This window comes from Hyperolius riggenbachi, chromosome 11, assembly GCF_040937935.1.
Source record: "Hyperolius riggenbachi isolate aHypRig1 chromosome 11, aHypRig1.pri, whole genome shotgun sequence".
NCBI lineage: Eukaryota > Metazoa > Chordata > Amphibia > Anura > Hyperoliidae > Hyperolius > Hyperolius riggenbachi.
In genome coordinates this window covers 183,470,227-183,486,392 of record NC_090656.1, presented here as the reverse complement: position 1 = coordinate 183,486,392, position 16,166 = coordinate 183,470,227, and the positions used below count along the sequence as shown (strand labels likewise).

The 16,166-nt window shown below is 45.2% G+C and overlaps 1 protein-coding gene across 1 annotated transcript in view; it reads left to right on the top strand.

Moving 5' to 3' along the window:
• PLA2G15 (phospholipase A2 group XV) overlaps positions 1-16,166 on the top strand; it is a 56,815-nt gene that overhangs the window by 24,500 nt on the left and 16,149 nt on the right. The window contains exons 2-4 of the mRNA XM_068261423.1: positions 7,581-7,737; positions 12,881-12,999; positions 14,630-14,728. Of these exons, the coding sequence (XP_068117524.1) occupies positions 7,581-7,737; positions 12,881-12,999; positions 14,630-14,728 (375 nt within the window). The remainder of the gene's footprint in view (positions 1-7,580; positions 7,738-12,880; positions 13,000-14,629; positions 14,729-16,166) is intronic.

Genomic DNA, 16,166 nt, shown 5'->3' with positions numbered 1-16,166 from the left:
TGTTTTTTAAGTTCATAAATCCTAAAGAAAATCTGACATTAGATAGAAACCTGCTGGCTTGGCAGCCACTGGAAGCCTTAGGCTATGGGAGGAAAGTGCAGGACCTTTTACCTTAGAAAGCAGAAGTTGATTGGTTACTTATTCTCAGAAATGACATGGAGACTTTTATCATCTACAAATATCTGAGCTCGGACTGCTTACATAGCAATAAGAGGTACTATAGTATGTAGCAAGGACAGTATATGCTTTTGGTGAAGACAAGGGCAGATTTAATTTAGAGCCCCAGCCCACATTTTATTTATTTATTTATTTTTTTTTTTCAATGCTTTATTAGTAAATGTATTATATAAATTTATCTGCAGTGAATCACAGGCCCCAGATCATTGCGCCAACGGCAAGATCCCTCTGTGACGCCAGGCGACGCACAGTCGTCCAAAACGCACAAAAATCGCAGATCCAGCAGTCGTTTCTGATCACCGCAATCAATCGCACATCTATTGCAGGGCTCAGAATGACAAACTTTGGTTTTAAAATATACAGTTCTGGGAAAGGAAGTTAATTGCGTTTAACACATAGCTGTAACAAGCTGGTTCCCCGGCCCCCTGGAGAGCTAATGGCCCCTCTCAGAGGATATGCCAGCTGTTTCAGCTCTGATAAGGAGGCCTAGATTCAGCCAGGCAGGCTACGAATCCCCGGGAGATCTTGACACCTTGCTCCCTGGGAAGGATCAAAGGGAAGCCAGTTGCCAGCACACATCCTGAATGACCTGAGGCTCATAGCATAATCCATAACGTCCCAGTTCTGTCATATTCCTGGGGTTCCCGAGATGGCAGCTTCGCCAAATGTGGGGAAAGTGTAGCATGAGTCCCGGTGCTGGTTCTGTGAACTTCCCAGAACTCTGTCCCCTAATCTCTGATAGCAATATGGGTTTGAAGAGAGGGGGTAAATTCTCATGATAGACCTGTCATATTTCATGTCCTAGGATTCGTAAAATCATGCTGAGTGTGAATATGTGGTATAGGTTTTACCTGCCCCCACGTGCACCCCAAGACGGGCCGAACTAGAATTCTGCCAGTCTGAGGGTCTGTAAGGATGGGACAGCCCCTGCTCCATCCTCCCGAGGCTGGACTTGTGCCTGTCATAGCCACTCCCCGCAGCGAGGGGTGATAAAACTATTGACAGGCTGAAACCCAAGGGTCCTCCACCTTGAAACTCCATCTTAATCACATCTGTGCCAGCTTGAGGATATGCTGTCATCCACCTGGTCTGAACGTTGAACTTTGCTGAAACTGAACAAAAGGAACTCTACAAGTTTTCCCAGAACGGACATATTTCCACAAACCCTAAGTATTTTTCTCCCTTTTTCTTTCATGCTGGCTATTAATGTTTCAATAATTGTTGATTTTAATTGTCTGTGTATATTAATTATTGCCCGTGAATAAAGACTTTATCAAAGTCCTTCACTGTTCAGCCGCACAAACTGAACCAGACTTCTGAAGAGACGCTACTGTTGTTACTAGCCAGACAGAATAGAGTGTGTTTAACCGTTTTTATTTGCAGGACCAGTGTAACGATTGGTGTTAGCAACACAGATGTTTCTAATTATTGGTGATCTGCAGTATCACCAATAATACAGATGCTATACCTGATTATGTGGTCATCTGCAGAATCACCAATAACACTAGTATAGCTAGACACAGGACACCCAATGTGATATAGTGTTTTGTGCAACAGTAATTGGAGAGATTATCTCCCGAGAAGCGGGAGATACAAACACTTTTGCAGCCTAGGATTCCCTGAGGGACAGGGAACCAGGCTGTACTGCAGCCAGTGGATACCTGAGGAGCAGGAATCACTGTCTGGAGTAATATTGATGATGATTGGTCTGCAGCTAGGCCCTAGCTTCTAGGGATTCCCTGAGGAGCAGGGAATCAGACTGTACTGCAGCCAAGGATTCCCTGAGAGGCAGGGAATCAGACTGTACTGCAGCCAGTGGACCTTGGATAGGTAGAGACCCACTGACTGTGCTGCACGATGGTTTTCAGTGGAGCTGGTGACCATAGGCCTGATATAGCAGCTAATAACCACCTGAAGAGCAGGCATCACAGGTATACAGTAAGGCTGATCACCCAGGGGCTAGGTGACAGCCAGAAAGGTCAGACAAGCCAGGTTGGCAACACACGGACAGACAAAGTACAGAAGTGGAAGACTGATTCGGTATCCAGGAACAGGCAATGTTGGCAACAGGTAATCAGATGGCCGGAAGTACCGAATCAGAGAACAGGAGAGTAGTCAGGAAAGCCAGAGGTCATAACAGGTAACAGTATATATATCAATCCTAGTCTTAGGTGTGAGGTCCTTGGTCTCAACACCTGGGAACTAGTCTAACACATAAACAGTAGCAAGCAATAGTACTTTAAACTATCAATGGAATCTGACTCAGTGTGAATTCCCAGCTCCCGCTGGTTCTAACACACTGTGGGATCTGACTCAGGTCTGAGCGCTCACACGTATATGTTCGCAACAGCAGACAACTTGCAAGTGACAAGCGAGTCCTATATATACTAAAAGCGCTCCACAGCGCCGCCCCAGTCACTCAACCAATCCGGAGCATAGCTGGAGTCAGCTAATCGGCATGATCAGCTGACTCCTCTTCTAGCAGCATAAAGGTCCTGTCGCCTGGCGCGCGCGCGTAGTTCTCCATCTGTGTGCACTAGAAGGACCAGGCAAGGCAGCATCACGCTGCTGCACGGCAGCAGCCGCCGGCTGGGACGTGGAGATAGCCGCCATGCCGCTCTCCCATGCGGTGGCATCTCCGCTATTCATTTCAACCAGTCAGTCAGGTGTCTCCACTGGCCCATACCAGTGGTGGTGGCAGATACCCTGAGATAGTGTGTAAGTTGTAATTACCGTAACCTCACAGGCTCCCTTCTGGTCGGGCTGCTGCCCAAATTTCTGTCGGTTTCTGCGCAAAGATCGCGACCGCAGCTTGCATGGTCTGTGTGCTGAAACCGATTGGAAGGCAATTTGCGGTCTGACCACTAGGGCTCCTGTTACACCCTCCACACCCCGTTCTTGGCAGTTCAAGGTCCCCCCCCCCCTAGTGAGTCCACTAATGGTACAATCTACCAAATATATGTAGTATAGGGGAAATCTATTTTGAGTGGATACTTTAGTCCCTCGTTACATAGAAGTGGTAGGATTGTACAAGATTGTATCATTAGTGGGCACCTGTATTGATGCAGCCCAAATCACTGGATGTGGTTCGACAGTGAACCCTATTGCAGCCACGTTTTCCTGTTGGCTATCTGTTAATCCATAGGAGGTGTTTGGCAGTCAGCAGGTAGGAGGTGGGGATCTGTGTCATCTGCACCCAGTGTGGTTTTTTTTTTTTTGTTTTTTTTCATTTTATGACCGCTTCATTTTTAAATCTATAGCTTTAAATATTGCATTAAAAAAGTACAGCCAATTGAATGTAGGTCTAATTGGTAGCCGCAAAGTGCTAGTCATAGCAACTGGCTACTAAGAACAGTCTCTAAGGGTAAAGGTGCTGGACTGGCCAAGCATGTTTCCAGACCTAAACCTTTTTGAGCTTCTGTGGGGCATCCTCACACGGAAGGTGGAGGAGTTGCATACTGGGAGTTGACGGCGGCTAAACTGTAGGACGGTGAGGGCCACATCCAGGCTTATGGGGATGGAGGAAGCCCTGGGTAAGTTTAAAAAAAAAAAAACTGAGTCTCTTTAAGGGATTGAGATTCATACCCTCAGGCAGCAGTTTGGGGACCGAGCATTGTACTGATGCCTCACTCTGTTCTAGTTCAGTGCCATTGAGCATGACTGAGCAGCTTCTGGTGGGAGGGGTAAGGAAGGGAACAATGTGGTCAGGGGTTGTTCCCATATTTATTACCTTTAAACAATACCAGTTGTCTGGCTAACCTGCTGATCCTCTGCCTCTAATACTTTCAGCCATATACCCTGAACAAGCATGCAGCAAATCAGGTGTTTCTGACATTGTCAGATCTGACAAGATTAGATGCATGCTTGTTTCTGGTGTTATTCAGACGCAACTGCAGCCAAACAGATCAGCAGGATAGCCAAGCAACTGGTATTGTTTAAAAGGAAATACATATGGCAGCCTCCATATTTTTCTCATTACAGTTGTCCTTTTACGAGAGCTCAGGAGACACCTGTATGTTCTCAATTGTGGGCAAGGTGGCCACAAACTCCTGCCTCAGCCGTGTGGAGTATAGCATTTGTACAAAGGCGAGGGGCGGGAGGGTAAAGTCTCCAATTTGTAGACAAGACAAGTTAAAAAGACAGTGGGAGCCTAACTTTATGGGAGGTGGAGAGGGGGGTGGGGACAGTGTAAAGAGTTAGGAGGTTGGTAAAACTTCAAGCAGCCCATTTCATGGAACCAAAATTGGAAAATGTGGTGGTAAAAATATAAAGTAAATGGTAACCAATGCTAGGAGCCTCGCAAATAAAGTGGATGAACTAGAGTTAATTCTGAATGACAAAGGCTATGACATTGTGGGAATAACTGAGACATGGATGGATGAAAGCCATGACTGGATAGCGAATTTAGAGGGATACAATGTGTTTAGGAGGGATAGAACAGGGAAAAAAGGTGGAGGGGATTGTCTTTAAGAATTCTTTTACAGCTGTCCTGAATGATGAGATGGAGGAAGATTGTGAAGATGTGGAGTCCGTTTGGGTAAATATTCATGGTGGAAATAAAGGTTGCCAATTGCTTATTGGGGTATGCTACAGACCACCACATAGTCATAAAGCTGCAGAACTGCAATTACTACAGCAGATTGAAAAAGCTGCAAGTAAAAATGAGGTCATAGTTATGGGTGACTTCAACTTTCCAGACATTGACTGGGGTATTGAGGCTACCCATTCTGGTAAAAGCAGCAGATTTCTGGCAGCACTACAGGACAATTACTTGACTCAAATGGTAACGGAACCAACTAGGGGAAATGCGTAACTGGATCTGATCATTTCTAATAGACCAGATAATGTATCAAATGTGCAGGTTCAAGAACATTTGGGAAATAGTTATCACAACATGATAACGTTTGATCTGGTGATTGATAGGCTGCGGGGCAATGAAACCACTAAAACTATGAATTTTAGAAAAGCAAAGTTCAATCAACTCAGGCAGGCACTAAGTCTGGTGAACTGGGATAATGTACTACAAGGGGAGGACACTGAAGGGAAATGGCAAGCTTTTAAATTTATTCTCAATATTGTAGTATGTATATCCCATATGGAAACAAAATATCTAGGAATAAAAAAGGCCTCTATGGATGAATAGAAAGGTCAGAGATAAAATGAAGGGGGGAAAAGAATGCCTATAAGGTCCTAAAACAGGAGGGGATTGAGGCTGAATTAAGCAATTATAAGCAGTGCAATAAAAGTTGTAAAAAATAAATTAGGCTGGCAAAGATTGAAGCTGAAAATCAAATCGCTAAGGATATCAAATCTAACCCAAAGAAGTTTTACAAGTACATCAACTCTAAAAAAAAAAAAAAAAAAAAAAAAAAAAAAGGTTGACTGTATTGGACTCCTAAAGGATGAGGGTGGGAACTCAATGGTGGACGACCAAGGTAAGGCAGAGTTTATAAATGCTTTCTTTGCTTCTGTCTTCACAAGGGAAACATCACTGTTGCAAATTAGAGGCAGAAGAGTCTCAATCTTCCAACTGTAATATTAAATACTTAAGGCAGGAAGAAGTGAAGGCAAGACTAAATAACTTAAAAATAGACAAGGCACCTGACCCGGATGGCACGCATCCTCGGGTCCTAAGGGAATTAAGTTCAGTTATAGATAAACCCCTTTATCTTATCTTTTTTGTGACTCTTTTTTTTAACTGGCAGGGTCCCAGTGGATTGGCGTACAGCCCACGTTTTCCCATTATTTAAGAAGGGCAAAAAATCAGATCCAGGAAATTATAGACCTGTAAGCTTAACATCAGTTGTATGCAAACTATTTGAGGGGTTACTAAGAGATACTATACATGACTTCATAGTAGAAAACAATCTTATTTCTCAGCATCAACACAGGTTTACTAAAGACAGGTCCTGTTTGACTAACATGCTCAGCTTTTATGAGGTAGTGAACGCTCATGTGGATATTGGGAATGCTGTAGATGTGATATACTTGGACTTTGCAAAGGCCTTCGACACTGTTCCACACAAGTTTGGTGCAAAAGTTGAGTATGCAAGGACTGGGGAAGAGTCTGTGTGCATGGATAGGGAACTGGCTAATGGACAGAAAACAGAGTTGTGGTCAATGGATCATACTCAAAATGGTTGACTGTTAGCAGTGGGGTCCCACAGGGGTCTGTACTGTGTCCAGTGCTCTTCAATTTATTTATTAATGGCCTAGTAGATGCAGTAGTAAGCAATCTTGCTATTTTTGCAGATGATGCAAAATTGTGCAGAATCAACTCTCAGGAAGATGGGGACATATTGCAACAGGATCTGGATAGAATGGCTATATGGGCACATAAATGGCAGATTAAATTTAATGTTGAAAAATGTAAAGTCATGCATTTTGGTCGTACCAATGGTCTAGCACCATACAAAATAAATGGGATACAGTTGGGGACATCAAACTTGGAGAAGGACTTAGGAGTACTCATTGACAACAAGTTAAATAATCGTACTCAATGCCAAGCCGCTGCAGCTAAAGCTAACAACATTTTGGAATGCATTAAAAAGGAAATAAAAACTCGATGCTAGAATAATATTGCCCCTGTTTAACTCTCTAGTAAGGCCACATCTGCAATATGTAATTCAGTTCTGGGCACCACATTACAGGAAAGATATTATTGCAGTGTTAGAGCAGGTGCAGAGACGAGCAACAATTGATATGTGGGATGGAAGGTCTCACTTACCAAGAAAGGTTAGATAAACTGGGTTTATTTAGTCTAGAGAAAAGATGCCTTAGAGGGTATCTAATTAACATGTATAAATACATCAGAGGGCAATGTAAAAGCTTGGCGGATGAGCTTTTTGTCCCTAGGCCTTCTCAAAGGACTAGAGGACATGATCTGCGCATGGAGGAAAAACGTTTTAGCCATTTATTTAGGAAAGGGTTCTTTACAGTAAGAGTGATTAAGATGTGGAATGCATTGCCACAGGAAGTAGTTATGGCAAATTCTATACCTGCATTTAAAGGGGGCTTAGATGCTTTCCTTGCGTTGAAATACATCCATGGCTACAATTACTAGGTAATGCCTAATGATGTTGATCCAGGGATTTTATCTGATTGCCATCTGGAGTCGGGGAGGATTTTTTTCCCTTTTTGGGGCTAATTGGACCATGCCTTGTAAGGGTTTTTCGCCCTCCTCTGGATCAACAGGGATATGTGAGGGAGCAGGCTGGTGTTGTACTTTTGTTCTCTGGTTGAACTGGATGGACGTATGTCTTTTTTCAACCCAAATAACTATGTAAAAAAAAAATCTAATTAGATCATATCATTTCTCAGTTTGAGTGCTGATTTTAAAAGTATAAGCTACTTCTTAGGCAAAGCACTGATCACTTATTGTTCACACGATTATCCATATTTAGTTCCAGGCGACCTGGGAAACCAGTTAGAAGCCAAACTGGATAAGCCCTCAGTGGTGCATTACATGTGCTCCAAGAAGACAGATTACTACTTCACTCTCTGGCTGAATCTGGAACTCCTGCTGCCGCTGGTCATTGACTGCTGGATTGACAATATAAGGTAAGAGCTTGTGTGTAGTTTTATCTGGCTGGATATGTTGGTTCTCCGTACGTGAATTTCGGGCACCATGGAAAATCGGGGGCAGGGACATTGCCGATAATAAAATATCAGTAAATTTACCGATACTCTACTATTTAACGAGACCCACCACCCTTGGGGGTGCCTAACCCTAAGGTGCCCCTCCCTCAGTGGTCAGAGGCAGGACCACGGGAGGCATCCCCCCCCCCCCCCCCCCCCCCCTGGTGGCTCACAGCTATTTCTGGGCAGGGATGGCTTTTCTGGACACAGCAGGAGGGAAGATTTAACACATGCATACAGCACACTGTCTGCACTCTGATTGGCTGTGCTGTCACGCCCACTCCCTCCCGAGTCCCGGCAGTGCTTGAATACTGTACTATAGCAGAGTACCCGTTACGTTTCAAAACACCGCCCCATGCTCCCCATGCTGCTAGCCAGAGTTAGGCCTACACTATAACCAAATTCCGGCATTGTTTAAATGGAAATAAATATGGTAGCCTCCATATACTTCTCACCTCCTTGGCGGTTTTCCCGACCTGAGCTCGGGGTAGAAAAAAAAACTGCTAGCGGTGATCCCGAGCTCAGGTCAGGGTAGGCAGTGCTTTACCTTTAGTTTTGGAGTCCCGCGTGCGATCACGCTGCACAGCGGGACTCCAGCCTCTCTCCACGGCAGTGTGGGGGTCTTTCCCTGGCTGCCGGGATCCCCATGTCCCCGCTATTCTTCCGGGGACCCGGCGGCCAATCGGAGCGGCAGTGGTGGCGTGACGTCATCGGGGGCGGGACTAACATTTAAAACGAATCTCTCTATATAAGAGAAATAGAGAAGAGATATATCTATATATCATCTTGTGGTCAAAGTGAAAACTGCAGCGCTGGATCCCAGGAAGGTAAATTCTTTATTCCGCTGCAGATCTCCCTGCCAGAATGAATTTTTTCAGGTTTTAGGGTCTGAAAGAGTGGAAAAAATTGCACCTCTTTTAGACCCTACAATCTGGAAAGAATCATAATGGCAAGGAGGTTAAATCACCACTGCACTGAGATTGATATGCAGGCTGCCATAGTTCTGATCTTTTTAACAATGCAGATTGCTTGGCTGTCTTGATTCTTTGCCTCCAAAGGTACCCATACTTTACTTGATCCTCCATCAAACGATTAAGCGTTCAACTTTATTGGGATATCAACAGACTACTGGCCCCAACACTGCGAGATCCTATGTGATTCTTTTTCACGAATTGAGCTAAACGACGTTGTGTCTCCGTGCTCTGAAACAAAAAGTCAATGCAGTGTCAATTGAAATAATGTGAACAGTAGCCGAGCCAACCAATATTTTCCATGCTGCCCAATCAAACAAAATTGGTCGATTTTTGACCAGATATCAACCAATTCTATTGGAGGAGAATGGAAAATATCGATTCTCCCCCAATTTGATAAAATTATGGAATTGAATGGTTTATCGTACAGGAGAATTGATTATTGTATGGGCACCTTAATACTTTTATCTATAGCCCCTGATCAGATGTGTCTGACTAAATTTGCCGTATGCTTGTTTCAGGTGTGTCTCAGACACTACTGCAGCCAAAGAGCTCAGCAGGATGCCAGGCAACTGGTATTTAAAAGGAAATAAATATAGCAGCTTCCATATGTCTCTAAATTCAAGTGTATATTAATGAATTTCTCCATAATGGATACACAAGCAGCAGTTGAGCTCAACAGTTGCTATAATCTTTCTTTGTGCTTAAAGGAGTCATCAGGGGAAAATTAATAAAATAAGTGCTACTTACCGAGGGCTTCCTCCAGCCCCAAGCTCCCAGCATGTCCCTCGCAGCGGCTCTCCCTGCAGCCGTTCGCCGCAGCTCTGTCCCGGTCCCCGGCGATGTCAGGGCGACCTCCAGGTGGGCCTGTACTGCGCCTGCACGAGCGGCGCTGTCAATCACCGCCACATGGGCCAGAGTGGACCTCTGCGCAGTCTGCCCTGGCCCACGTGGCGGTGATTGACAGCACTGCTCGCGCAGGCGCAGTACAGGCCCACCTGGAGGTCGCCCTGACATCATCGCCGGGGACCGGGACGGAGCTGCGGCGAACGGCTGCAGGGAGAGCCGCAGCGAGGGACATGCTTGGGGCTGGAGGAAGCCCCCAGTAAGTAGCACTTATTTTATTACTTTTGCCCTAATGACTCCTTTAATACAGGGGTGCCCATTGTGTAGAAACTTCATGATAGAGCCTGACCGCACTACATTTTCCATTCTGTATATACGATTCTGCTCCTAAAATTGTACATGGTGTAATATTTTGGGGGTTATAGATCATTGGTAGAGTAGGTCAGCAGCATCAAGGGTCACAACATACCAGACAGTGAGTCTTCTTAGGGTTAAAATAAAACAGTACAGCTTTTATTGTCAATGTCCAAAAACAGCAACCTAAATCCACCACACTGGGTATTTATCACACAGCACTCTGCTTCTGTGTTAACCCTGACCTCTGGTTACCTTCGGGGTTACTGCATACCATCCCTCTGTACTTAACAGCCACACCGGCTCTTCAATGACACCCTGCCACGGGCCTAATGGCAGTCCTGGTGCGACTCGCCTTTCCCAGGCTTTTTCTGGACTACCAGAAGTGGTGTTCCTACAATAGGGCGCAGGGGGGCGTGGCGCACCCGGTGACTGACAGCCAGGGGGGTGTCGCCACAATCCCCCCCCCCCCCCCCCATAGATGCAGGAGGGGAAGAGCAGTGCTAGAAGGAGGGGTGACAGCAGGAATAGCGGCGGAAGTGGGGACATATTTCTCCCCCCCCCCCCCTCCTCACCTGGGTCCCCTACTTCTGCCTCTTCCCCCCCCCCCCCCCCCCAATGCGGGCAGCAAACAGGCAGGGCGAGCAGGCGGGCGTGAGGAATACTTACGTCACTTCCGCTATCAGCCGCTGGAACGCAGTCGCCATCACGTGCCTCTTCTGTTCCTCCAATCATTGGAGGCGCAGAAGAGGCACGTGACGGCGACGCAGCGTTCCAGGCTGATGCGCGGAAGTGAAGTGAGTATTCTCCGCGCCTGCCTGCCCGCCCCCTGCCTGTTTGCTGCCCGCATTTTGGAGGGGAAGAGAGGCAGAAGGAGGGGACCCAGGTGAGGGAGGGGGGGGGAGGTGTCCCCCCCCCCCCCCTGCTATTCCTGCTGTCACCCCTCCTAGCTATACTGGGGGGGGGGGGGGCACTATACTAGCTACACTGGGGGCCACTAAACTGGGGGGGGGGCACTATACTAGCTACACAGGGGCCACTATACTAACTATACTGGCTCAACTATGGGGGCCACTATACTATATACGGAGGGCCACTATACTAGCTACATTGGGGGCAGCAGCTATGCTGCCTATCCTGGGGGCAACTGTACTGGGGGCAGCTATATTGGGGTAACTACACTACCTTCAGTGGGGGCAACTAGCTACCTATACTTGGGGCAACTGTGCTAGCTACCTATACTGGGAGCAGTGGCGGCGCCGGGGGGTGCACCCCCTAAAATTCTCCAAGCACCGCCTATTTCTCTTCCCCCCCCCCCCCCCCAGGGCGTGAACTGGCTTTCGGCATCTAATAGACGCCGTGTCAGTTCACCGCGGCAGAGCAGAGCTACGGTAAGATGTTGTCCGAAGCCCTGCTCTGGAGACTTTGTCTGCAGTGCAGGGCTTCAGCGCACCATTTTCCTGTAGCCCTGCTCTCAGCGCGGGAGTTTCAGTTGCTGGCTGTATTTTCTGGTCAAATCTGCTACCCGGTCCCACGTATTTTCTGGTCAAATCTGCCGACATGATTGCATGTATTTTCTGGTCAAATCTGCCGACACGATTGCATGTATTTTCTGGTCAAATCTGCCACCCGATTGCACGTATTTTCTGGTCAAATCTGCTACATGATTGCATGTATTTTCTGGGCAAATCTGCCGACATTGCATGTATTTTCTGGGCAAATCTGCCACATGATTCCACGTACTGTATTTTCTGGTGAAATCTGCTACATGATTGCATGTATTTTCTGGGCAAATCTGCTCACATTACGTGTATTTTCTTGAGAAAACCTGCACAAGTATGTGAATTTTCTGGGGAAAGGGTCACCAAAACTTGGGCCCACTGTCTTTGCGTTCCACTTTTAAAGGGATCCCGAGGTGAGAATAATATTGAGGCTGCCATATTTATCTCCTTTTAAGCAATACCAGTTGCCTGGCTGCCGTGCTGGCCCTCTGCCTCTAATTCTTTCAACCATAGACCCTGAACAAGCATGCTTGTTTCTGGTGTAATTCAGTTCACTACTGCAGCCAAATAGATCAGCAGGGCTGGCAGGCAACTAGTATTGTTTAAAAGGAAATAAATATGGCAGCCTCCATATCACGTTCACTTTAAATTACAGTTAGCTCCGCCCTCATCCGGTCATGGCCCCACCCATTTTTCTGCCCCTTTGGATTTTTTTTTTTTTGGGGGGGGGGGGGGGGGGGAGTCTATATAACACAGCACCGAGTGTCAAATGCCCTAGGTACACACTGCCAGTACTGGAGTCCAACTCCCCTCCAGCACTTCCGCATCAGCAGCTTTCCCTGCTGCTACAGGCCTGGCAGCCCTCTCAACTGCACAGCTTTTCCGGAGCCTTCTTGTTCCACATACAGCCCACTGCATTCTGAGTGATGCAGCCTCTTATGCAAATTCACACAGGTGAACCATTTAACCCTCCGTTTGCCAGACTCAGGCCTGGACTTGGAGGAGTGGCGTGTAAGGCCCACCCTTCTCCCAATACACTCCCAGCCCTGGATCCTATACATATTTGCATTATATTGTTGGTAACATGCAACAACTGACATCCATGACCTTCTCATCCAAATGCAAACTTGAAACAGGCAGACATTTGCTCTGTACCTCACAATAGGTAGATCATGTTGACCTGCTAATTTTTAAAGTAGCTCATAAGCTGAAAAAGTGTGGGAACCTCTGGCTTAATATAACAGAAAACCTTAGCCAACGTTCCTCTTTATAGGTCTGTACCAATATAAATATGTGGCTTGTATGATCTTTGTCATCATTTAAACTTGTCTTATGTCAGCAGACGATAAATTCCTCAGTGGTTTATAAATCTCTACTCTCATTCTGCCTTAGATTAGTCTATAACACCACAACCAGAACTACTGCTTCCCCCGAAGGGGTTGATGTACGAGTGCCAGGCTTTGGACAGACCTATCCACTGGAATACCTGGACCCTAGCAAAAGGAGCGTAGGTAAATAACAAACATAATGCAAGCTGAATTCACTAAAATGAAAAAGAGAAATACAGGGGATTCCTGTGTTTTTTGTTTTTTTTGTTGTGTGTTATATTTGTAAGATCTCTCATTTTACTGAACCATGTAATTCTAAACCACGCAGTAAAGACAAAGAAAATGAGAATAAATGCGTTATGTGAAAGGCCACATCTCAAGGAAAGATAAGTTACCCAATCAAAATTAAAGATTGCCCAGCGAGCTTGTGGTGAACAAGAACTCCTAGGAGTGTGTAAGGGGCTGAGAGACCAAAAATCCCTCTTACTAAAATGCTATACAAAAATAGAACTTTGCCTTCTTAAAGCGGAATATAACACTGCATTTCAACTTTGCTCTAAAACATTATTTACAGCATATTCTATGCAAAAAGCATTTTTTTTTTCACTAGACCAGCATTGGAAGGGTTAAACACAGAGGTTTAAAGTTCCGTGGAGAGATATGCAGAAGTTCAGATTGTTACATTCTATTTAGTTAAATGTATCTATTGAGAAATGTTACACACTCTTTGGCTGTCCTCCAGCTCCTTCTCAGTCAGAGAGAGTGAGTCACATTCAACACTTAGATACATTTATGTAAACAAAATGTATCTATGTCAGCTTCGGATGCGTCTGCAGAAATCTCCAGGAACTTTAAAGCTCTGTGTAACCCTTCCAATGCTGGTCTAGTAAAAAAAAAAAAAATGCTGGTTGCATATAATATACTGTAAATAATCTTTTAGAGCAAAGTTAAAATGCAGGGTTATATTCCGCTTTTAATACAGAAGGTATTTATGATTTATTCAAGTTGCAGTGAGCACTGAGATGTCTCCCAGTGAGTGCATCACTGCTAAATATGCAAATCATCTTAGTTGTCCCTGATAGCTAAACACACTTCCAGAACCGCTAGAATGCAATGATTTGTCAGCTTGTTAATATTACAGTGCCAAGCTAATCACACACACACACACACACACACACACACACACACACACACACACACACACACACACACACACACACACACACACACACACACACACGCACACAAACACAGACACACACACACACACACACTTTCTTGTACCATTAATTAATTTTTATGTAGATCTGTGGTCAGACAGTAATGTGATCCTGTACTTTTTTTAAATCTTTTCAGCAATTTTTTTTTTCTTCAATAAGAAAGTCTTAAAGCGGACCTGAACTCGAACACCCTCTCTGCTCTAAAAGATACACAAAAGAATATCTTTTAAAACTAAAAACCTTTCGTTTTTACAACTGACACAACTAAAATCTGCACTGTTTCTACTTCCTGATTCATGGAAGCAGACCTATTATTAACAGCCTGTGCTTTCAAATGAGCTTATCTGCCATCTCTGCATTGGCAGTCATGTGACACGGGGAGAGATCAAATTACAACTTGTGATTAGACACAGATGAGGGGGAATTAGACAGGCTAAATTCTCTAAATACATACAGGGTGCATTTCTCTGTTTTCCTTCTGTCCTGTGCAAGAGTACAGGTCTACTTTAAGAAGCTGTGCTATATAAAGAAAAAGTACACTACATTCTGTTTGGTTTTGTTGAGCTTTTTTGCAAAAACGTCTGTTTTTACAGGTACATATTTCTTCGCACTGGTACAGAGTATGGTGGACTGGGGCTACACGCGGGATGCCAATGTTAGAGGCGCTCCTTATGACTGGCGGAAAGCTCCAAGTAAGGTTTCCTTTTTTCTTTATGGCTCCAATTCATGGGTGCTCGCTGTGAACAAGCGGCGGGAGCGCGTGCATGCCTGCGCACCTGAACCTTGTATGTGGCAGTACCCTAAGTTGCTGATCTAATGTGTGTAGCCTTACTACCAGATATGTACACAGAGGTTATAATGATTTCCCTTATTGCAGCTTGCTTACACAGAAGCAAGGAACACTTGAGCATCTAAAGTGCAGTTTCCTAACAAAGAATTTGATATGGTTTGTCCAAATTTGCGGCCACATGCCACAGGATTAGTCCAAATGTGGAAAACTAGTAACAAGCTTCTCCTCTAAGCAGTTAATTACTCGTACAACAAGATGGGAGGTTTCTAGGCCATCCATATTGCGCGAAAGGAGTACAGAATACAGGCTTCCAAAGAAGAGCAATTACTGCGTTAGCTGTTTTTGGAAATCCATAGCTTACTGCTAATTGAAATGGAAAGATGCATTTTAATATGTTTGAAGCAATTTTCAATGAAAGTGGAGTTTCACTTTAACTTAAGGGACTGTGAGCGCCATTCTGAAACCTTAATCCTCTCTGGACCCATATGCTCAGAATGCGGCCATAGTAAATCAATCTGGATGCGTATACGCGCTTAGTGTTGTTGCGGCTGGTGCTCAGGAATGCGTGCGCTGCCGCTGCTCATTCATGGTGGGGTTTTACGTAAGCGAATGGTGAAGGAGTATATATGTTCCCTGAGCCAATCGAAGTGCCTCAAACCACAATGTAGTTACTACAATAATTATGATGAAGCTGTGGACACACTGGACAGGCACACCTCAGAGTGAAGTTGGGTGCTTGATATTGTGACCTAAGCAATACAAAGCAATACAATAAAATAACATTTGTAAAGCGCTCTTCTCCCATATGGCTCAAAGAGTCAATACAGGGTTGCAGGCTGGACTGTGTTACAGAGGAGATAGTCAGGTGTTCATAAATGCCAGACTGAAGAGGTGGGTTTTCAGTTTAGACTTAAATGCTTCCAGGGATGGTGCTATTCTGATTGCATGTGGCAGGGAGTTCCAAAGTCTAGGGTCAGCACGACAGAAGGCTCTGTCTCCAAAGGTTTTGAGGTGGACTCTGGGGGTGACCAAGGTGTTACATCCTTTTGATCTAAGATTGTGGGGGTATGATGCAGTTGCAGCAGGTCCTTCAGGTATCCAGGGCCCAGATTGTGCAAGGTTTTGGGGGAGCGGCGGGGATCGGAGGGTGACGGAGACTTCTTCTAGCTAGCCTAGTGCTAGCTAGAGGGTTTATAGCCATTGAGCACATTTTATTTAAAAATCAGGCAAAAAGTAACAAAACCTCCTGAGCGACGTAACGCTCAGGAGGTTAAACAAAATTCTCAATTTTATCGGTAGCCAGTGGAATGAACACAGGGTTGGTGTTATGTGGCAATGGC